We start from the raw sequence: 23791 nt of genomic DNA, 5'->3' as shown, positions 1-23791 counted from the left end.
AGCAGCTGAGGGAACTGGGGTTGTTTAGTCTGGGGAGAAGAGGGTTAAGGAAAGACCTTATCATTGTCTACAAAAACCTGAAAGGAGGTGGGTGTTTGTCTCTTCTCCCAAGTAACAAGCAATAGGACAAGAGGAAACAGCCTTAAGTTGTGCCAGGGGAGGTCTAGACTGGATATTTTTTCTTCAACTAAAGAGCTGTCAAGCACTGGCACAGGCTGCCCAGGGAAGTAGTTGAGTCACCATCCATCGAGGTATTTAAAAGACTTGTAAACGTGGTGCTTAGCCACGTGGTTTAGTGGTGGACTTGGCAGTGCTGGGTTAATAGTTGGATTTGATGATCTTAAAGGTCCTTTCCAGCCTAAACGATTTATTCTATTCTATAAACAGTAGTTACATTTGACAGCTGAGAATGAAAAGAGCAAATCACACAAATAAAAATCCAGGCAAACAGATTTTTCCCATATAAAAATTAATTACCTGTGAAGACAGGCATCAGAATAACTATAGCAATTTTTCTTACTATTTGTAATCAGGTAGTATCCATAGACTCCAGTTCTGAATATGACCTACACTTCATGAAGGATTCTATTATTTTATTCAATCAGTAATAAGGACGCTTTCCCATCGAAAGCTACCAACATCCAAAAGAAGGTGTATTAAGGCACCTTATACTTTTGATCTCATGATTAGAAACAGCGCTATTTACATTGAAAATATGCATATACCTAATCATTTACAGCACTCGTCTTTTTGTCTCCACATTTATCAGCATTAATACCTACACAGAAAAAAGAACCTTATCTGTGTTTGTCTGCTTTTGACAATGTCATTTTCATCTTATCTGCAGAGAATTGTCCCTCCACAAAACTAATAGTAATTTCAATAGCTTGCGCTGCAGCAGTGCAAGCAGGTAGATTTTTAGATTTTTCATTTGCTACGTAGGGAGGCACAAGCAGAAATGAGTCATGTCTATTTGGTTGGGTGAGAAATGTGCAAATATTCCACCTCTAGTATCACAGCCAAATCTCCTCTGGTGATAACAGTATTATCCCAGAGCAACACGGCATTAAATTTTAACACTGAAAGATCTCTGGACATTGCCCATTAAGTACTTACGTGCTAATGTACTAAAGGGATGACAAGAAACAAACGCATGCAATTGAATGAAATGTTTGAAATACGATGTTTTACAATGCACAAGATTGTGTTTCTGTGCCTGTGTAGCATTAATGAACACCCGCAATTTGGTCATCCACAATGCTTTTTTGAGTACTTTAATGCTGTCCACAACACAGATGTGGTTCATCTACTAAGCTGTTGAACAACATGCAAGTACAGAGAAACACAGTTCAAAGTTCCATTTGATTTGATAAATAAATGGGTTAAGCATTACTCATGAGCCTGTAGTCAAAATAGAGCACTTCTGCCTGAAGGAATAGTGACAATGACTTGGTTGGAATAGTTTTGAATAGAGACAACAAATTGGTAAATTATTCTCTGAGGAAGGAAGTTTTTCCTTAACCGATCTACAAAAATATTGAAATAGTACCACAAAAAAAACCAAAATGGTATATTACAAAGTAAGCTTGGATGAAAAGAACTTCACATAATTCTTTTATCAGAGAAATCTAGTACTACAAATATTCATTCCAAAGAAGGCAAAGCATTTTTACGAATAACTGAACTCTGATTTTTAGACAGTTTAATGGATACTTGTTTTTGAAGTCCTAAACCAGAGCCTGAACACGTTTTTTATAGCTTTCATTATAATATAATGCATAACTAAAGAATTATGATCTCTAACCTAATCAGATGTCACTATGCTGAAGAGTTTGCAATTTAACTGATTAGCCAGAAACAATACAGTGCTGAAAAATAAAAACAGGGAAAAACACAGTCATGGCAGCAGAAGTCCATCAGACCAAAAAGTAGTCATTAGTCAAGTTTATTTCAGCATTATCCTTTAGTTCCTTTTTTATATATTATATATATTTATATATATAATTTTATAATTATATATATTTTTATATATAATTTTATTTATTATAATCTACTGAGAAATTTCAATCAGAGCTATCTGAGGCGATCAAACCAAGTAGTGTTAAAACCTTAGCCAGCGTTCCATCAGCATACACAAAACTGACATATTTGTTAAGATTTATTAATTTCCAGAGGTTCAACAGCACATAGAAATCAGTTGTTTCGCTAACTTAAAATTTTCCATGACATAAAATTAAAACCTCTTCCATCAAGCTACAGCTCTTTTTCTTGCTATATACATAAATTTACAAAATGTCTTCTGAAGGCTTCCACGAGTTTAGAGGGAGGGGGGAGCTTCTGGGGTACACTAAAAGTACTGATTGTAGTACTAGTTGCTTAAATCATTCCCATTTCTTTTGAACTACCCAGGTTGTCCTTCTTCTCCTAATACTTAGCATGATCCTGAAATATGATCTGCTGGTAATAAACTACAACAAACATCTTGATTCCATTTCCAAAATTACACCCTTATTCAAAGGTCATCTAAATAATAAACTCATTAAAATAAATGTTCTCCTTTGTTTTCAAACTCCCTCCCCCACCCACTCCAGACAGCCATTTTATTTTCTCTGTGTATTAAAGGGACATATTTCTTCCTATCTCCTTCCTAGTCTTTCTTTTACTGATGACAGAGGTAGCTCAACACAGAAAAATGAAGCTACAACACATTCAGGCTCAGTTTCATTAGCACAAGAACAATAATAGCAAAAACAAAAAGGCACAGAATTTACTGTCAGATAGCTGCTAAAGAAGAAATTCCCTTGCAATCTTGGTATGTACTCTGTTTACAGACTAAAGAAAGCCACTAAATAAATGCAAGATCCAGTTCGTGTATGATCTACCAATGACTTTTTGCATAACTAATCATTAGAAAACACAACACACATTCCACAGAGGCCAATATTAAATTGAGTTACTGTCATGTTAGTATGGTCATCTGGTCTATTCAATAAACTCTGGCTACTTAAAACCCTGAGGGATAAGTTCTGTTCTTAGTTATACTGATGTCCTCAATTAAAATTATTAAGAATAGTAGCCAAGAGAAGTATTTAATGCATGGTATATATTTAAAGAAATGTCCACATCAATTCAGATTTTATTATCTTTCCATATCAGAGCTATGCAGTAAAAAAAGACAATGTCTCCAATACAGTGCATACACAATTTTTTTATCGTCACTGACATTAAGAATACAATGTTTTGCAAAGATGATGCTTTATAAACTTGTAAAAAAGAACCCCTTATTCAAACCATACCCAAAACAAAACAACTGTGTAACTGTCCTCCTGGCCGGCCTCTGAAGTCACCAGCAGCCATGGCCTCTAAAAAAGCAGATTTTCTTTCTGCACTCAGTCAACTCACAACTTTCAGTTAGCCAGCAGAGAAGCAATAAGATTAAACAAGACACCTGAACAGTAATTGAGTTCCAAGACTAATATTTCTCACACAACTTACTGCTCAGGGATCCTGTGATGCCATACATATCCTGCAGGCAGTGTGTAATTGTTACCAGTTTCACCTATACTCAATAATTTCTAAAAGACATGTCATGAAAGCCCTAAATACAGAGCACTAAAGGAGCCTTAAATAGATGACTTTAAATACAACCATCTTGGGGAAAAAAATGACACAGCACAAAAACTAATAGTTTCTAAATCGCACCATTATCTCAGTAAATTAACTGCCAAAGTAAAGCACAAAGATGGAATACTGAAAATTAGTTATACCAATTTGCTAGGTTTTTTCTAGGGTCATTTCAAAATTTTGAGAAGATTAAGACTTTGCTATGGCAAATACAAATTAAAACATAGTAATCAGAAGCAGAGAAGCGTCTGATGAACAATCATATAATACAAACAATATTAACCACATTATCCTGACTATGTGTTCTGGGAAAAAAATACACTCCAAAACTGCAGAAATGTTAAATGTAAAATACTTCTTCCAGATTTTCAATCCAAGAGAAACTAACTTATTACAGTATTTGTTGGAGCTTGGTTGTAATTAAATACAGGAAGGATATTAAAACTTCCAAGAGATTTTTTTTTTAAGCCACAACAGAAGAAAAGGCACAATTGCATAATTGGAACCAAATCCAGAACCCACTTCCTTCTTATTTACTAGCATCCTCTAAAGGACACTATTTAGATGCTGAAAGGCCTGAAACTGACAACTGTAAATCATCTAAAATTCAAAAATTTCAAAGCAATTGTAAGACATGGGTTAAAAGTTTATAGATGAGAGATATAGAAAGTTAGTACTCGCTGCAAAACCACATCCTAGGGGTCACCATATCTCTCTTGTCAATAAAATCCTAGAATTCTATTTTTTGCAGGGAATCAAGTCCTCTTTGGTAGTAATAAGCTGCTATAAAGCTATAGGGCAAACAAGTTTGATACACAGCATTTGAAAGAAAGATGTCATTTTAAGATATTCTAAAAATATTCTTCTTTAGAGAGCAAGATTTCAGTTATTTCATTCTACCCAGACCAGTTAAATACTAAACAAACTTGTCAGTCAGTGAGATATTATTTTAAAAAGCTTCAGATCATTTTCATTGACAGCTGAATTCAGCTCAGTGCTTTTTGTCATTAGCATATCATGCAGAAAATTAATATCAAAAGCATTCTTCAGCTCACCTCCACCCCCAACCCCCCAAAAATAATCCACTTGCATTTCTGTAAGGCATGCAGAAAAGTGATAGCAGAAACACAGATGGACACATACATGCTAGGTATTTTTGCTATAAAATAAACCAAGTGGTTTTCAGAGATTTTGAATTACTAAAATGCTTTAACCCCTGGGTTTTTTCTTTTATTTTTTTTTCTTTTCTGACATAGTCAAAGTCATCAACACAGCCCAATGAAGACATACATACAGGCCAGCTTCACAATTCTCAGTTCAGATGAAGGAATGGACAAAAGGTGCAAGCATGCTGCTATATTAGCGCAGTGCATAAAATACTGACAAAAGACAAAAGCTTCATGCAGGTCCCTGCTGTTGTAAAACTATTAATAGGAGGAGAGTTCAATAGTGCCTTTTTTTTTTTCCCCCACACCGAAAAAAGATTTTTTTTTCCTCATTAAAAATTACTACACTCCAGCAAAACTCACGCTGGAGGAAAAGTTACCATGATGCATCTGTTTGACCTCTAGATCCCACCATTAATCAACTGCAACAAGAACCTAACAAGCTGAAAATCTACAACTTTAGATTCCTTATTTTTTTGGCAGCATCCATGAGAGACTTCAAAAGGCTGTTCTTTCTAAACATTCATCACATGAGGAAGAGCTAGCTTTAGATATCTCAGCTTGGTATGTAAAACCATAATCCCCTTGAAAGCATGGATCTTTCAAGAACCTGATCATATCACAGTAATTGTCTAACTTTCCTTTAAAAAAAGCCTTTACCACCAGAAGTCCTGCAAGAGCCATTTCTCCTTCTACACTAAATTTTAGATCTATTGTACTCTTTCTTAGTACACTCACCCTTAAAAACTTACAAGTAACCATCAGTTTTGCAAAAAGGAAGAAAACCAACCATGAAAACTAGATGTTCTCAGAGTCAGCTGGCACTTACCTTTTTCTTCATTCATTTTAACTTTTTTTTTAATGGGATTGATCACATGGGTTTATTTTTGGTACCCCGGCACCTCAACCATACACATTTTTCCAGTTTAATAAGTGCTCTCATTACAGTCTTGAACCAACGCTCTAAAGTTAATTTGGACTGAAGGAATAGTTATCTAAAACAACATAGCTATTTTCTGAATTACAGCTTACACTCATACACTGTTCCAAAACACCAACTTATTTCAGTTTAATTCACCCAACACTGAAGTAAATAAAAACACTTATTTTGCAAAAATGTGCAAGTCTGGAATTATTTCTTAATAACTTTTAGATAACTATAATTTGATAACAAGCATGGAATGAGTTAACGTGTAAAAAAAAAAGAATCACTAAACTGTCCCTTTACCATTTAGCACTTCTTTAGCTTAGCAGGTAGAAGTCAAACACCATACACGCTTTGTTCACTGACCCATGCAAGTCTCATTCCCTTTCTTGTGCATGCCAGTAAGTGGCCTAAAGGATGATGTGGAACTTCAGATGGAAATTTTGCAATATGAGAACACTTTTGTACATAGCCAAATCTATCCTAAGCAAGGACAAAGATTCTAAAGACAAGTGAGGTGACAAAGGTGAAATAAAAGAAGAGAGTTAGAGCAGCACCTGACTTCAACTCTTCTTACTTTCAGCATTTGACAAAATATCAAGTCAGTCAAGAAAGCTCCATTTAAAAAAGCCAAAAGACAGCAGAACAAGGAATCAAAAAATAACAGAATTACTGTGGAAATCAATAGAAATTACCAGAAGTCCTTTTAAGAAAATTAGAAAATAAAAAGATCAAGGAGAAGCTGCCATAATATAAATCACTATGATACCTTAAACAAAAAAAAAAACCCTTCCATGTATACACAAAACATTTATAAGTTCAACATACATTAAAAATAGTTCTAAACCGCTTATTACATTTTTCAAATACAGACACAACATTTAATTAAACTTTTGTATATTTGTAAGAGTTTAGTCCTTACAAACATTTCTGAAACAAATGAAAAATTCTTTGTTTATTTAGGCAAGGGCTTCCCCTCCTTTCCAGATCTGATTTCAGTAGGTATTTAAACAAGAGTAGTAGTTATTAAAAAAAGAGCAACCTCAATCATTATTAACATACAATGATATAAGTGGGAAGGAACCTTCGGAGGTCATCTTGTCCAACCTCCTGCTCACACCACGGCCAACTTTTTGCACTATGGGCATTCTACCATCTCTCAAATGTACTGACAGCTATAATGAGAAGAAAAAAACCCAACTAAATAAAGATGAAAATATCAGCACACTGTAGTATCTTTAGTTAGTACTACATACAGTTTTGCTGTATATTTTTAAATGTACGCAAAAATTCCTATGCAACATATACCCAGTTACTACCATCAAGTATCTGTCACCAAGACAATGTATGATCTGATCATATGCAGCTCCTGCCATCATCATTTTCTTCTTTGTGAATTATAAACCATCGCACCAACGGTGCTTACATGTTCAAAGACAATTTAACATTCTCATTATTTGTGTCATACTTTTCATGATCACATCATCTTTGTCTTTACAATTCTGATGATATTTCTCTTTAACATGCCTAGAGAAAATGCTGCATCTTCAAGATTTCTTTATTCTTTAATTCCCAGAGCCAAAAGACAGATCTCCTGAATTACATTACTCTGACACTTGGTTGATACTTGAGTATTCTGGGAGATTTTGCACAAGTCACTCTGGTAGTACTATTACCCAGTGCCAAGGCCTCCCTTCCATCAGTGGTTTCACAATTTCTGCTTGTCTATCTCAAATCATCTACTACAATTGTTGCTTACAACCTCAGGGATATTATAGACCTTAATTAACCAATGTTTCAAAGAGTGTGGAGGTCCTTTCTAAAAAGCGAAAACCAAATATAATGCAGTAGTAACTATAATAACCATGTCATATAAAATGGTCACTACCAGAGTTGCAGAATAAGGAAACTGTCATTAACGCCATTATTTTCATTATTATTGTTGTCTTTAGTTGCACTAATTTGCATTAATTTATATCTAAATGGCTCAAACATCCTTGCAACTAAAAGCAATTATTTTAGAACTCCTACCTGAGATGACAAGAGATTGCAGTCAATGTGCAGTCCTTTCCCCGTCTTATACCTCTGAAGTAAACCAGCCATAATTGCTCCATATGTATACAACCCAGTAGCAAGGTCTGTCATGGCTACTCCTGGTCTAACTGGCTCACCATCCTGAAGAAAAAGAAGAAAACACCCAAAAACAAACAAAACAATTTAAAAAAAAAAAGCAGAAAAGAAAACAAGCAGAGGCAAACCATTACTTTTTGTGGTTTTGTACATTCTTCACCAGACTCATCTGAAAAAAAGTGTTTACATGGTTCTGCAAGAAGAGTATCTTTGAATGAACTAGAGTATAAAAATTACCACCAAAGAACAGATGTTCTTGCAGTACCTACACAACACTAACTTCACAACGCTGCAGGCTACAAATAGTGAATGATTTATTGTGCTACTTTTTGGCCTAATAACATAATGCTTCAACTCACCAGTGCAAAAAGAAAAGAGATATTGTTAGAGACAAGAGAATCCAGTGAAAACTGAATTTCATCAAGCCTAGGTGCCAAAGGTCTAAAGAATTTCCACAGTACACTGACCCAGGTACATGTCTGTCCGACAGGCAGAACCATATTGTTTAGCTCTTCTCACTCTTTTTCTCCCTCTTCTTCTGGCCCTCCCCCAGCCAAATCTCAGGGGTTTTATTTTCCAATATACACACCCCAGGCTTTCAGTGGGAAAACAAAACCAACTTATTTTTATTTACACATGTACAGGTTACCCATGTAAGTACGTGCAACTCCTTGACCTTCTGAACAACAATCACTGGAAGGCTGGTGGTTCAAGTCTCCATTTTCAGACTGTCATTCCTTTCTCAAGCATCAAGGGAAGAACCTTTGGTTTACTTCATGTGTTTCAGAACTTCCCTAATCATTGCTACAAAATACGGCCCATCTGCAGTCAATGGCAAAATGAACTTACAATTTCAGTCAAGGTAGGCTTTTATCATAGGAGCTTAAAGGTGCTGCTTCTGAGACATTCTCCCATTTCCTAGTCTGAAAAGTTTGTGGTTGGATGCTCTTTCTGACAGTAATTGCTTACCCTGAAGTTCAGTCCACAAATACCAATGCAAAGCTAACCGACTGTTTCGGAGTTTCAGCACTTAAGTGAATCATAACTCAACTTAAAATCAGTATATTTGATAAATAATAACCTTTGTCAAAAATTGCATAAATGCCTTTAAACTAATCTAGCATAAATTCAATTAAATGAAATTTACAGAATTAATTAGTCATGTCTAAACTTCCAAGTGCAGTCATACTTGTAAGATTGCAAGCGTTATGTTTACTGATAATTATATTTTTTAAAAGTGTCTTGGCTTCAAGTAAAACATTTAAAACTTATCTTCACCACATTTTATTTTTCTTTTGCATTCCAACAGGATTTACATAAGCCTGGTATCAAATCATGTATAAGTTAAAAAATATTTTAAGAAAAATAATATCATACTGCATTTTCAATTGCATTAATAAGTCAAGTCTAGGAAAAAAGACTGTAGTACAGGTACAGTATTTTCTATATAAGAAGGAAAATGCTGCTATTTTATTCATATCATAAAAGTAACTAAACAAAATTATAAAATCAGTATTAAATATGACAAAAATTAAAAAAACTCAGTTACTATCATTCAAACTGCAGTAAGGATTAGTCTGTGACTATATAAAGCGTACACATGAAGGATGATGCATAAACTACACATCCTTAAAGTGTACTCTTCCTTTAGTGAGTACCTTCAGGTTTTCAAAGAATCTCTTATTTCTTCTTCTCCATACTCTACACTTAAGTACTTCAGATTCCCAAGGGAAAGGACAACTCAAAGGTTCCATCCATTTACCACTCACCTTGTACCCAACTCTGGGGGAAAACAGGAAAGGAAATTCTTTATTTTTGTATGCATAGGCCTACTGAGAATGTTAAATAGAATGTGAGAAGATGCTTGCTCCTCAGAGCTATCACAAAGAAATACAAATCAGAATTAAAAAAAAAAATAAAATTGCCCACATTATCTGCTCTAAGTTCTCAGTTTGTTAAACTGTTCTTTCTTCATTGCAACCAAGCTGCTAGGATAAGAGAAAATCAAGAAGACTTAAAATTTTGCAAACAGATGTGCAGCAACATTCTTAGTTTGAAAACACTTTCCACTGTTTTCAAAGAGTCATTTATTTCATCCTTGATAGAGAAAACTACACCCTGAAGATATAAAAATCATGACAATTTTAATAGATTGTTACAGGTGAATTTGAATTCTTGAGCTTTGATTCCAGCACTTACCTCATCAAGTACTAAACCACCTAACATTTTAAAGCAAACACTTCCTTTGCCTAAGTAAAAAGTTCACCTTTATTTCTAAAAATACTTCCAGAATTTCCCCTTACAGAACACTTCTACAAACTACTAGCACTATACTGCTACATTATTTTTAACGTGTTAGCTTTACTTCATCCTAATACTCCACAACCTAGAATTCTGCAGCAATCCACACAATTTGTGCTCTTCCTTGGTCTTTCTACCCAGATCCACGAGTAGCTGCCATCTTCACCCTTTAATCAGCTTCTAATGTCCACTTGTGCCATAAGCCAGCCTTCCTGTGGCAGGATGCACAGCTGTAAGTACTATGCAACAGAGTCATTCAGGTTTTCACCTCTATGCTGCAGAACAAGTGGTACAAAGCTGCTTTATAGGAAGGATAAAGGTACACGCACTGAGAAACTTTTCTTTAGACAGGGCTTCTCATAGCACAGCAGTACTTCTGTGTAGCTAACATTATGAGGATCTACCCAGTAGCTTTTATTCAAGTGAATAGTTTTAAAAGTAACAAACACCATCACCTCTGCCAGCCAAAAGTCGTATTACTGTTCTGGTAGAGGGACAGCATGTAACCCTAGTCAGGGAGAAAATACTTATTTCAGCAAACAAAGCTGCCATCCAGGCTCAAGGGCTGGGTTGAACCCTAATTACAGGCAGCACCAGGACATGCCCTTTGCTCATTGAAACAATGAAGATCCACTCCAGTACAGCAGACCTTTTCTTCCATCACTGCACTTTGGTATTGCTCAATCTTACCACTAGTTTACACTTTTATTCCTAGGTTTTTATATTTGCTAAATTCTTTACAATTTGTGAACATATTCTGGCCCAGAGATAGCCACAACACGTTTTGGAAGCTTCCACTCCAGTTATTTTTTTGCCTTTTGACATTATTTCTCTACCCAAACTCACAACAGTAATATAAAAATGATCCACTAAAAATGGAAATTGTTCTGAAATGACATGCTTAATAAAAATATTCAAAGTCCAGTAGTCATTATGGATGGGAAATAGCTACTGAAGCTAATATGAACCAGCAATGGCTTTATTTTTCAACAGCTCTGAGCTATACACCACGTGTACTCCTTTGTTGCAGTTTGTTTGGTTTTGAGCTGAAGAATGGCCCCTCTGGTATCATAGATCCCAATCATGTCTTGCTGTCTCGTGTTCAGTAAAACATAAATATTTCTTCAGCAAGAAAGAATGCACCAACATAAAGATAACTCTAAATACCAAAAAATGCATGTTATAATCCACTTGAAGATGGAAGGAAATTTGTAACCAAATTGGGTTTTATTTAATTAATTTCAAGTTACTGCCTTAATGAGTCATAGACATTTTCATCAAAGTGATATTCATCTGGTACGGATGTATCTGAAAATATAAAATAAAATCTTTCTATTCATCAAATATGAAACTGGAATGTAACGTTTAACCAGGAAATACCTATAAATTATGTCATCCAGGACAATAAAAGTATCATCAGTGTAAACTTCCTCCTTTAGCATATTTTAATTTGTGTAAAGAAAAACAATGTTGCTTGAAGCAATTACTTTTATTCAGAATGGGTTTGTGGTACAGATTTACACAGAACAGATTCCCCACTATTGCTTGTAAATTTTCATACACACACTAGAATTTCAAATTTCACAGGTGTCATACATTTCTAATACAGAGGTAATCAAGTACATGTGTAAGAGCTTGAACTCCATGCAGATTTCTGCACATGAAAACATGGTTTAAAGATGACATTCCACTGTACACTGAATGGGTTTGATTTTGTACAATCACCAAAAACACTAGCACAAATGCAATTGTTTGTGCATGTAACTTTGCAATACTGCAGAAGTTACAGCCCGATTTCAAGGTTCAGAACTTTGCTCAGAAGCATTTCAAAATAATTAGCATTAAGTCATTGCAGTAACAATGATTTCCTAGCAAAAAAAAAAAAAAAAAGGCAAGCCATTCAGGATTTCTTTATGCAAGAATCTTCTCTCAGATCTTAAAAATCAGACGTGTAAAGAATATGATATTGCCTCTCCTTCAGGAGGTATACACTGTGCGCCAAATGTTATATTACTGTGTATCTTTGGCACATTCCACATTTGTATTACACTAACTTTATCCCCTTTATAAAAAGATAGCTTGAATAAAATACATTTCAGTTAGAAATTTCCATCTCTTCCACTGATCTCTTCACTGCCTCCAAAATCATACTGTTACATGAAATATAAAATATTGAAGAAAATTAATGTTATATATGTGACAGACTTAATGAAGGTTTAAGTTTTGCTCAAAATCCTGTGCTGGTAATATACTGATTTCATGGCTTAATAGTAAGACTTTACTGACTGAAGGCACAGCCTCAGTACCCAATAAAGTTTGTGGAATATATACTGCTATTAGTTCTATCCATTTTAAAAATGTCAGATACAGGACATATTTTTAATATCCTGTTACTAAAATGCTTAGTGAGGAACTGTAAATACATATTAGCATACCTCAAAATTAAGCACTTTGGTGATGTATGTAGATGTTTTGCTACTGTTGCTCTAATTCATTATAATTTGTCTACTGCATCAGCTGACACCTCTAAGACCACTGTGCAAGCACACTCAATGGCTTGTTTAATGGGAAGTTTCCACAGAGCACTGCTATACTGATGTTATTATGCTGATTTATCCATACCTACTGCAATGCAGTACACGGCCAAGACAATCTGTTATAACTTTTTTCCTAGTCTATAAGACTGGCACTTTCAATTTTATTTAAGAAAAAAAAAAATCATATTCTAGTTTACTAGGTTATGCTTCAAATGGTCATGTTACTTTATTAAACCTTGAATTACTTGCTGACTAGATAACATGGAACTCATATACTAAAAGTATGACAGCACGAAAAGTCAGTAAGATTCTTTTTTCTTCCTTGCTTTGGCCACTTTTCCACATGCTGACTGAAACAAAGTTTTCTACTTTTTTTCAGAGCTGGTTTTGTAGAATTTTAAGTACAACCCAATGACATGAACATAAATGTAGAACATGGAAAATCTTACTATTAATAATACATTATTATTTTAAAGTAACTTTCGAACAAGCAGACAATATGATTTTAAAGCCACGTGAGTAAATTTTCACTACAACAACAAAAGGCACATTTGCTTCTCTGGAGTCATTGACCACTTAAGTCTTTCAAACAGAACTATACATCAGAAAAGGGTTTTGGGAAACTGATGAAATACTATATAAACAACTTAAAATAAGGAAAAATTAGAAGCAAGTTTTAGCATGTTTATTTTAATCATGCAAGAGAATGACTAAGTTTAAATGAATTGTTAAGAGCCCCCAGTGAATAGACAGAACTGTTACTAACAATGATTAAATGATTCCTATGATTACATTGCCTCAAGTCCTGGTGAGGTGATGCGAACATCTGGATTTCCAGTGTACAACTTACCACAGCCTTTTAATAAAATCCATCTTCATAATGGCCACTGAGGACTATTACTCTCATAATACAACTTATATGCAATTATTCAGTATAACACTTGTATTTTCTGTCGTTCACATATCATTGCAAGGCTTTACAAGGGTCCTTTTTTTTTTCAATTGTTTCAACATACATAATTCATATGGTACCAACAACACTTGCCCCTTTCTACCAGTTTATACTCCCATTCAATTTTGTTTGGTAAATTTTGAGGTGTGCATGAAGTTTCTGGCATTGAATTGGAAATATTAACCTTCACTCTACAGACACCAGGGTCAGAATCTAAAGATTATTTACACTACAATTACTGTGGTCAGTCATTGCTTAGTGCATATGTGCATTATACATTTGAGGAGAAGTACCTGCAAGGACTGCGCTCAACTTCATGTCTTTTCCGAGATGGAACATCCTATGGGTATCATTAACATGGCAGCAATGGGCAGACTGTCGTAGGACATTAGGCACGAAATCCTTCAGCTTACTCAGTCTAACAATGCCTGACTTTTTTTTTCTTCTTCTTCTTTTAACAGGAAGGAGGGCTCTGGTAACAATAATTGCCACAAGGCACAGAGTTCGGATGTTTGCCATTGTTCTCAGCAGAAAACAAGTCTATCTGCAGAATATCAATCCTACAGTTGAGTTATCCAGATCATGCTTGGTTAGCTTTCAACAAACCCAGACAAACATGAGTATCTGACACTAAGTACATAAACTTGATTAATTCCTTGTTTATCTAGGGCATGCAAGTATCATATTCTAAAGATCTGCACTACTGCTTCCAGAGTACCAACAGCACCACCACAGAAACTAATGTTTATGATGCCTAGAACAGACCTGTAACACTATCTCACTTAAGCAACATTTGGAGACAACATCCCCTGCTCTGTAGGTGATTCAAAGTCAGCTTAAGTAAACGCTTATTTGACCAGCATTTTTCCAAGGTAAAGACACACATTCTATGCATCCCTGAAATCCAGATACTAGACTCCCTCTATGCTTCCTGCACTATTGGAGCTACCTTGGATATAGGTGGAAATAGCAGCACATAAATCTTTTCCAGAAACACTAATGGCATCTCTCTGCTTATTTTCAGGCAGGATGATGAAAAAGTTTGTCAGAGTTACTTGGATGGTTTCATAATTCCCTCTTTCAAAGAGGGAATATCAGTATCAAAGCATAGGTGAGAATTCCCATATATATGTATGGTTCCATCATCCAGGTGTCAACAATATGTCTATTACAGCTCTTGAAGTGACTACAAGTGGCCATTAACAGGTTGGCATAAATTGCCAGCTTTTTCACTAGAGGTTTAGGATACCATTTGTCTTACATTTTCTGTTTCTCTGGTGTTGGCTTTGTAAGCCTGGAGTGAGATACTTGAAGGATGTCAGTACTATCATTTTCTTAGATTCCCAGAGATATGTCTCTTGTCAGATTCAGGAGGGCATGTATAACAGACGTCTTAGCATAAGCTAACTTGCTCCATGCAGCGTCAGGTTTCATATAGAGCACAAAAAAAGCTATTAGATTGCTAAGTTGAGCACCATACCTCATGCCCTGTGATATGCATGAGACCAGAAACAGCAGCTGCAATGGAATCATATCCACCTCTCTGAACCATTGGACCAGTCTGACCATAACCTAAAACAGAAAGGGAACAATTAGTAATTCCATCAAGGACAAGTATGACAAGCACATATTACCATATTAGTACAAAAAGGAACGAATTAGTATTACTCATCAGCTTTTTTTCACAAGTTGTCCACACTGTACAACCAATGAATGCTATGGTATTCTATTAATTCCTGCATATTTTTAAGAGTTTACTGTTAGATTTATCCTGTGCAGGTTGATGATGTCTTTAGTATTAATTCTAGACAGATTCCTTGCCCTCCTATGTTTCATTCACTTTGGGTAGAATCCCTTTTTTAATCTGTTGTGTCAGCTGAGGTGGGATTCAGATGTCATTTTCGAGGCTGCATGGTATCTCTACGGGCCTCTAACTGCTGTCCAACTGGGCCCATGCTGCTTGAGTTATATATCCACTCTGCCATAAAGATACCTGGAATACCACAAGCGATACTAAAATCATGGAACTGTGGTTTAGACACATTAATTGTTCCTCTCCTACATCTCTTACTTTATTCCACATCAATAGAACTACCTTTGAAATAAAACATTGTTTACAACAGAGGGGAAGGCTGGCCCTTTAGCAAGTACACACAATCTGTTTGGCAAGGGTTAGCAACAATGAAACACAAAATACAGAAAAACTTTAACAGAACTACATAAATACAGCTTTGTTCAGCTATAGAATTAACTTTGAATGAACAGCTATAGCCAGAAGGATGCTGTCTTGCTTTTGTCTGCTTTAACTCAACATGTTCTTTCAACAGCCACCACAAAATCTTCCCACTGAGGAGGTCTTGCTGGATCAACTGAAAAGGTTACAAATCCAGACACTAATCCTATTCCTCTGCCAGGGGTTACTGCCCTGTTCAGTCATGGTATAACCTAATAATTTAAGGCTGAAACTGGAGACAGTTAATATACTGTACCTGTACAATGTAATGACCTTAAGTAGTCAAAAAGCCAAGTCTGGTTTTCTTTTTATGGACCCAGTGACCACCACCACAGAGGGGAGAAGTCATCAGGGAAGGAGCAACATGTTTGATTGCTATTATTAGAACTAATAGAAACCATCAGAGCCCTTAAGACTCAGATATTAGAGTCTCTCCTCCTCCTCAAAGAGGTAGCAAATCCAAAAGCTATTCTTATGCTTTCTTTTTCCTTTCAAATATCTTTAGGAGAAATCCCCTAATTGCAGGAGCAAACTGTTAGGAGATATCTGTCACAGACAAGATTCCTAGTTTGGCTGGCACTTTTAAGGCAATGTTTCTGTATTACTCTTAGCTGTGAGGACAGTATTAAAATAAGAATATTTCAACATATACTGCAAGATAAAACTTCCTTAATCTCCTAAACTCCTTTTAATAATTCTCCCAAAACAGTTTTTTCTATATACAGACAGTCTATTTGGTAGATGCAATGGTCTAAGCACTGGCTATGTTCATTACAGCACACAATTAAAAGTTAGTCATTGGGGTAATCTTCCTCAGCTCCTCCACTTGGACCAAGGCTGTTACATACAAAATTCGTAAATGGCTTCTAATGTACAGTGCAAGAGAACAATGATCACTTCAAACTGGAGTTAACGCACTTTGCTACTCCAATTAGTATTTAGTAAATCATACCAGGCAAAACAATTGCCACTAGCCATACCGATTTCCCCATTACACCACAAATTATCTTAATTACCTGCTATTTCTCTAGAGACATCAGATCCACATTGTGCAAAGTTGAGGAAGAACTCAACTTCTACACTCTGTGTCACAGGGAATAAATATCAGGATACGACAGCCAACACATTACCTTTGTCAATGTGGCCTCAAAATAAACTTGTCAGAAGAAAGGATTAGACATTTTTCTTATGGTCAAACCTGTACCTTATTGACTTCACTACTCACAAGAGAGAAGAAAAAAAACCTACCAGTTTACCCCGTTTTATTCAAAACCATGTCTCTGACAACAGCTGACTGAGACCCTAGAGAACAACTGGTGACATTTCCTTTCATATTCACACACTTCACAGAAAATAACAGTGTTTTCATTTTCAAACATCAAAGAACTAGCAAATAAAATAAGGTGGATCAACCCAAAAATGCTCTGAAGGGCTCTAACTAGACATATACCATTATCTCATTGGAATGAACTGTAGCATTAAAACCATTTAAATGTGTGGGGCCACTTCAAACACAGAATCTTGCTCAATAAAAAAAAAAAAAAACATACTCAAAACAACTTTAATTGAATAGTGAAAAGCATATTGAAGTAAGTGAGAAATTATGTACTGGCCTCAATTATTAAGAAAGAAAAGACATCTCAACACGTCTGCTCACACAAATGTTTTCATAAACAGAAAACATCTGAAAATTAAGTGTTTAGTATGTAGACAGAACAACTATAAAATGCTTTGCAATGCTCTTCTGGTAAGGACAAACACTGATCCCTCAAACACTATCCTATATTCAGAAAAGGTGACAGGCAACAAGTAATGCATCTTTCTAGTGGTATTTTAGAAACATGATTTTTTTTAAGTCCTTTTCACACATTATAGCAGCCTGGTTTCAAAACAAGGTTTTCTGGTTAAAATTAGAGGTTCTAAGGAATGTTTAATTAGTTTTCACAGGTCACAGTAGATTAACCAGAAAAAAATGCATAATTTTGCTTCTGATCTGAATTCTGAACCGACAAAGCTAGTGTGGGAACAAAATCTGTTGTCATTGGAGATGGTTTGCCCCGGGAACTACGGACATGTAAAATGCCTGGAAGAGGTAGCCATCTAACTGTAACAGTTAAGTAACAAACACCTATTCTTACAAAATGAAAGATGTCATTATCCAGACAAAAATCAGAGGCTGAACATTATCACTCTACTAAACTACACAGGTCAGTGGAGCAAACCAGTGCAGAAGTTTTAGAAGCAACTATGAGCACAAATACAAAATGTTTGAAGGAGAGCACAAAATTACATTCAGAAAATTTTCAGCCTGGCTCACAGATCTCACCATAATTGTAATATATACACACAGACTTTTATATCTGTGTACATATACATAAAAATAAATAAAACAACTTCTTAAAGATATAAAAATGCCACCCGAAGTTCCTGTTTTTCCAAATACCCTGCACTCTCCCACACTTAAGTCAAGCATGCAAAAGCATAGATTTGCAATTACACATGCTTAACCCTAAATATCGGTTCCTGTTCAGTATAACATAGTTACCGGCTTATCCGGTTTAGATACAACAAAAAATACTGCAGGCTGAAAAGATAATCCCTGTTGAATGCAGAAAGAATAGACTTTACAGCAAAGGTCTGAAGAGGAAACAACGCAACTGATCACACTCTTGCTCTGGACTGCCCTCTAGTGGAGTTCACCTCCTTAGGCGACAGGCAATATTTAAATACTCTCCACCAGCAGAGAAATTAATTTAGACCCTTAGGTCCCGTGAAAATGTTTTTATTTCTGGGAATTTATTTCAGAGGAGAGACAAAAGAACTTAAATTGATTTGATTTAGAAAACTCTTTTATTATTTCAGATGGGGTGGGAGCTGCATAGATGCTTAATCCCATGTCAAGTTTTAGATTTGTATGAAAAGGAATCTGGAAAGAACAAAAAAAAAAAAAATGTTGCACACACCCCCAAATCTCTATTTGACTCCCAAAATCCCTATTCTACACCTTGCACTAAGAAGGCACAATTTATTCTGATACCTGCAACATGCTTACATACCTAGATCTCAAAACTGTTGGCAGTATGAGCGGTTTTGTTCTACTGCAAAATGTACATCAGTTTCACATTCAAACCAGTTACAAGTCACAACAGCCTCCAGTCGGATCTCCAAGTACCTCCTAAAAACTCTCATTGTCAAAACATCATATAATCTGCATGGCAAGCATTTGAAACCACTAGACACACAAACTCTAGCTGTCCACTAAAGGACTATTTGCTTATTCAGCACAGTCACATCTAAATCCTTCTGTTCTTCTCCTGACCCTGCAGCCAAGCCTACCTTCTCCATAATAAAGCATACCTTTATTGTCTTTACCTTTTTGTGAGCAAGAAAAATGAACTGGGTATGAGACCAGTATGAAAGAACAAGTTGTACTGGCTACTTTGGATCAGCTTAAGGGAAACGTGGGCCTTTATGACAGACATTTGCAAAGTGAATGCCACAGCTTTCCATTTGCAATCCTGTATGCCGCTGGCAATCCTGTGTTCTTATCACAGACATGCTGTGATATTTATTATTATATATTAATATATATATAATATACGTATAATATATTATGCTGGTGATACTTAACATCTTCTGTTTTTCAGAACTTGTGAGTGGTTTAAGATAAATTTGCAGCTGAAAATTTTGAAAGAATATTCTTAACTAAGGTCTCCACTGTCTCCCTTTGTTAGTCTGCAGCGTAACATACAGTGTATGTATATTCAAAATGAGACATGCTTAATGTGACATAAAAAAGGATATATCTGTTCCTGTACCTATTTTTTCAAATTTGGGGATTTATGACAAAGTTTCATAAAATAAGGCAGCTAACATCAAATAATGCAGCTCACAGCTGTTCTAAAAAAAGCCTCCAGTTGTTTGATGGCCATATCTTTGTTACAGAGCAATAAGAGAAGACTCATGATGCCTAAAAAATATTTATCTAGCAAAACTGAGAGATGAACCCATCAAGATAAACAGTAAGCTACAACTGCACTAAGATCCTCATCACTAGCTGAGGACATTACAAAAGTAACTATGCAAGACACTAATTGCAACTGATTGAAGATCCATTTGGTAAAATGGATTAAAACAAATTTCCCATGAATTTGGCAATATACACCCATTCCAATTAAAACTAAGACTGCTGCTATTATCAGATTAAATTACATCGTTATTAATACATCACAATTCCTGACAAAGGGAAGGACAGAAAGTATTTATTTCCCCCAGATTTTTCTAGTTAGGTCAGAGAGACCTAGTAAACAGACACTCTTCAATGGGAAATAAATCTTAGCTACTTCTCTTGGGCTGGTGTGACATTCTTGCTCTGATGAAAGGGGGCCAATTAGCCTGTAAGGCAGAAGTCACCTCTGACACAATGAAGCTAATCACTTCTGTGCTAAGTACACAAGTGCCATGTGATGGCACTCAAGCTTTGGCACATAACACAGGAAAAATGATAGTATTTACAGGCATCATATGGGACAAAAGTTTGGGAAAAAATAACACTGTCATACCAAGCTACTGCTAGTTTATCCACTTTAAAAACGTCAATATATTTATCACATGAGAGATATACTTTGCTTTGGAATCTACACTAAATGATTCTCTTCTGAGAGACAGAAATAAATATTATGAAGTGAGAAAGGTCAGGCTGAAGATTAGGAAAAATGTAATAACAGTAAAAGCAGTTAGACTGCATAAAAGTGTTAGTAGCGAAGCTGCCAAATGCCAGATGCTCAAAAATGTCACACTAAATTTAAAAATGTTAGCAAAAACTGTTTCCAAAAAGAACTCTTCAAAAAACAGACTAATGTGTCTTTCCAGGTTTAGCTTTATAATACTATGTTAGATACAACATAGCTTTATTTCATTTCTCCAGATGACAGTGGGATTTTAAGCTACATTTATGGCAGACTTCATAAATTTTAAGAAAGCAGGGAAACCAAATAAACAACTTTGTCCCAGACAAAGTTCCATGTGTCCGTAGATCCTACGCTATTCCAAGACGTGTACTGAACACACATTTGGACATCCTGCTTCTTGCTTAGGAGTTACTGACAATATGATGACAGGATTCCTAACGTGTATAAAAACAATTCATTTCAACTAGGAGCTGCCTGAAAGTATCTGGAATACACGGGCGCCAATGTGTTGCAATATCATCACTTGAAGGACAATCACCCTAACACCAATATTTTTATGTAGGTTACCTTAAATTCATTCGGGATTTTAACAAAGTTTAACAGAAATGCTTCTTCATTTCTCAGGTTTGTGCATTTGATTTGCAATTTAACACTTCCCTCAGGATAGTGGGTCATAAACACAGTTTGCACCTTCTACGAAACAACAGAGAAAGAAGTAAATCTTAAAAAAATACTAAAAGCATGGGAGCTGGAAGGCAGACAAAAGAAGTCATGCAACACCTGAAATCGCTGCTCTCATTTCTTCAATTCAATTTGCTTTCAAGCTCATGATGACCCTGCCCTGTAATTAACTGCTACAGGAAACTCTGAATATCCTTTTCTGTGTCATTAAAAAAAAAAAAAAAATGGGGGCCAGCATTTCTCATTATGACCTTTGTCCAAAATATTTGTATCACATGCTAGAGAAAACCAAACGCCATCATTTCTGCACTTCTTCATGATTTGATAGCATGATAAAACTTTATAAGACCAAATATAAAACACATTGTACTAAGGGAGAGGAAAAACCAACACGGAGACATGCTGTCAACACAGACCACTTCCCTGTAGCTCAATTCCCACATGACAAATGACATTATAAAATCAGTCTGTATAGGATATTCTGAGCAAAACATAGAAAAATATGTTCAGCATAGGCATTTCTACAAATAGGGCCTAAACATTGTCACAAATTCAATCCAGATAGATGGCTATCCCTGCTGAATAACAAATTAATGAGAAACACCTTTTGACTTGTTCTATTGCCAAAAGAAAACATTCAATTAAAGACAGCTTACATCTTTACTTAATAAAGATTAATGAAACAAGCAGAAGAACACAAGCAATTCTCTGTGATGACAAAAGCCAAAAATCTAACAGACGCATTATATGAAACTTTGCAATGTCAGTGCTGCCAAATACGTTAGCAAAGTGAGTAAAGACTTTTGGAAAATGCTTGCCATGTGTTGGTCAGAAGGAAAGGAAGTACAACTTCCTGGGTAGGCAAACTTACAGGAGATCAGAACCGATACGAAAAAGGTGAAGTCAGAGCAAACTGTCAAGAGAGATAAAAGGAGTTAAAAAAAACAAAAAAAACCCGAAAAAACTTAAGTCAGCAGGCATAAAATCTGACCAACAATCTGACAAGTACATTTCATTTCCCAATTGACAATTCTGAATGAGTAAAATATATCAGTTACTTTATTGCTTTTACACATGCCGATTCAGACATTCTAACCCTATATTTAAACAAAATCAGGTGTCGTAAGTTGGAAGGCAAAGCTAAAATAAAATTATTAAATCAAATGCAAAACTTTCTACTAGGATCTACCTACTGAAAGACTAGAAGGGAACGAACAACAGCCTCCACCAGTTATCCAACTACATGCAATCTTCATGCGATCTGGGTACTAAGCCTCACGCAACTGCTCTGAAAACACCAACCACACTTCTGGGAGACAGCCACAGACCGGTTCAAACAACGCAAGCCTGGTTTTCAAGAGGCTTTTAATCAAGCCTGAAAACTTCTTCTAGCCTTTCGATAAACCAAATGTAAGTTAAAAGAAAGCAGTTCTTGCCTCCATAACCTAAACTGTAGTTACCTAAGAGATGCCGCTATCACTCTCTTTTGCTAAGTCAGCTGAAGTTTAGCTTGGCACTGAATTTTAAGGCAGCACCAGCTTCCCAGTCTAGAAGGAGGCACTCTTTTACATGACCTCAGAAATCAAATGCAACATGGTAACCATTTTTCTGGAAACAAAAAAAAAATCAATTAAAAGCTTTAGCTTTTAGATGACACTCAGATTAAGTACTCAAACTTTTTCCCCCATCTTGTAAGGAGGCTGAGACACACCCAAATTCCCCAATATTGTTTCGGTTTACACAAATATTCTTACCTACACACTCTTAAAGGCAACAGCTCACTCCTTGTACCCTGCTCAGTATAGATAAAGTTTACCTTATGACTCCAAATACTTATATTGTAAAAGCTAATTTTAAATAGCGACATCAATTACTCCTAGCAGTGTAGCAATGCCATTCTTCTAGAATCTATCCATGCCATAAAACTTGCATAGAAACTAGCAACATACCGTGGTGAGCTGCCTAACCTCTGTGTGTCCTCACCAACTCTGACAGAACCCCAGCCACACACCTCTGCCATGCTATTACTGCTAAGGTAGGAGAGCAAATTTTTTTTGAGAAGCACCTGGCTAAATGCTGGGCATCAGCCAGGAGTCAACAGAAATACACCAAACTTCAGCTCAACAGATATTAAGAACTTAGCTATTTCTGTAGTGAAAAATGTGTAAAACTAAGGAGTACCTGCAAGGTGTATTTTCTATGAATATTTATACTGCCATGGCCAAGCAGTACAGTGCCAGGATGGCCTTAGAGAAGGCCCAGCTCTGAGGCCACAGATACACAGTAGTCTCTGGTAAGGACATTTTTATCCTATGACAGAAATTTAAAGTAACTACTTAAGTACATAATTATTTGTCATCTGAATCAGAAAACATACATTCTAAAGTGGATATTACCTGAACAGACCTTCATTTGTTGTGAATATACATAGTTCTGTGGACAGACAAATCTGTGCAGCAGCATCCAGTTAAGAAGCTGACCTTGACTAAGCACTCTGCTACACCCAGGGGCTGCGCTTCCACACGCATGAGCGTGTGTACTGTAACCCTGA

The 23791-nt window shown here is 35.9% G+C and overlaps 1 protein-coding gene across 6 annotated transcripts in view; it reads right to left on the bottom strand.

Annotated features, from left to right (window-relative positions):
- The window catches only part of SUGCT (succinyl-CoA:glutarate-CoA transferase), a 337967-nt gene that overhangs the window by 281416 nt on the left and 32760 nt on the right, over nucleotides 1-23791 (bottom strand). For all 6 annotated transcript variants that reach the window (XR_008821583.1, XR_008821584.1, XR_008821582.1 and 3 more), the window contains exons 7-8: nucleotides 15116-15207; nucleotides 7747-7890 (exon numbers count right to left, since the gene is read on the bottom strand). Coding sequence is in view for 3 of the 6 variants with exons in the window: in XM_056337264.1 (XP_056193239.1) it covers nucleotides 7747-7890; nucleotides 15116-15207 (236 nt within the window). In the remaining 3 variants the exon portion in view is untranslated. The remainder of the gene's footprint in view (nucleotides 1-7746; nucleotides 7891-15115; nucleotides 15208-23791) is intronic.

Source organism: Falco biarmicus, chromosome 4, assembly GCF_023638135.1.
Source record: "Falco biarmicus isolate bFalBia1 chromosome 4, bFalBia1.pri, whole genome shotgun sequence".
In the NCBI taxonomy this organism is placed as follows: domain Eukaryota; kingdom Metazoa; phylum Chordata; class Aves; order Falconiformes; family Falconidae; genus Falco; species Falco biarmicus.
The sequence above is the reverse complement of the archived record's forward strand: the minus strand, read 5'-3'. Positions and strand labels throughout refer to the sequence as shown.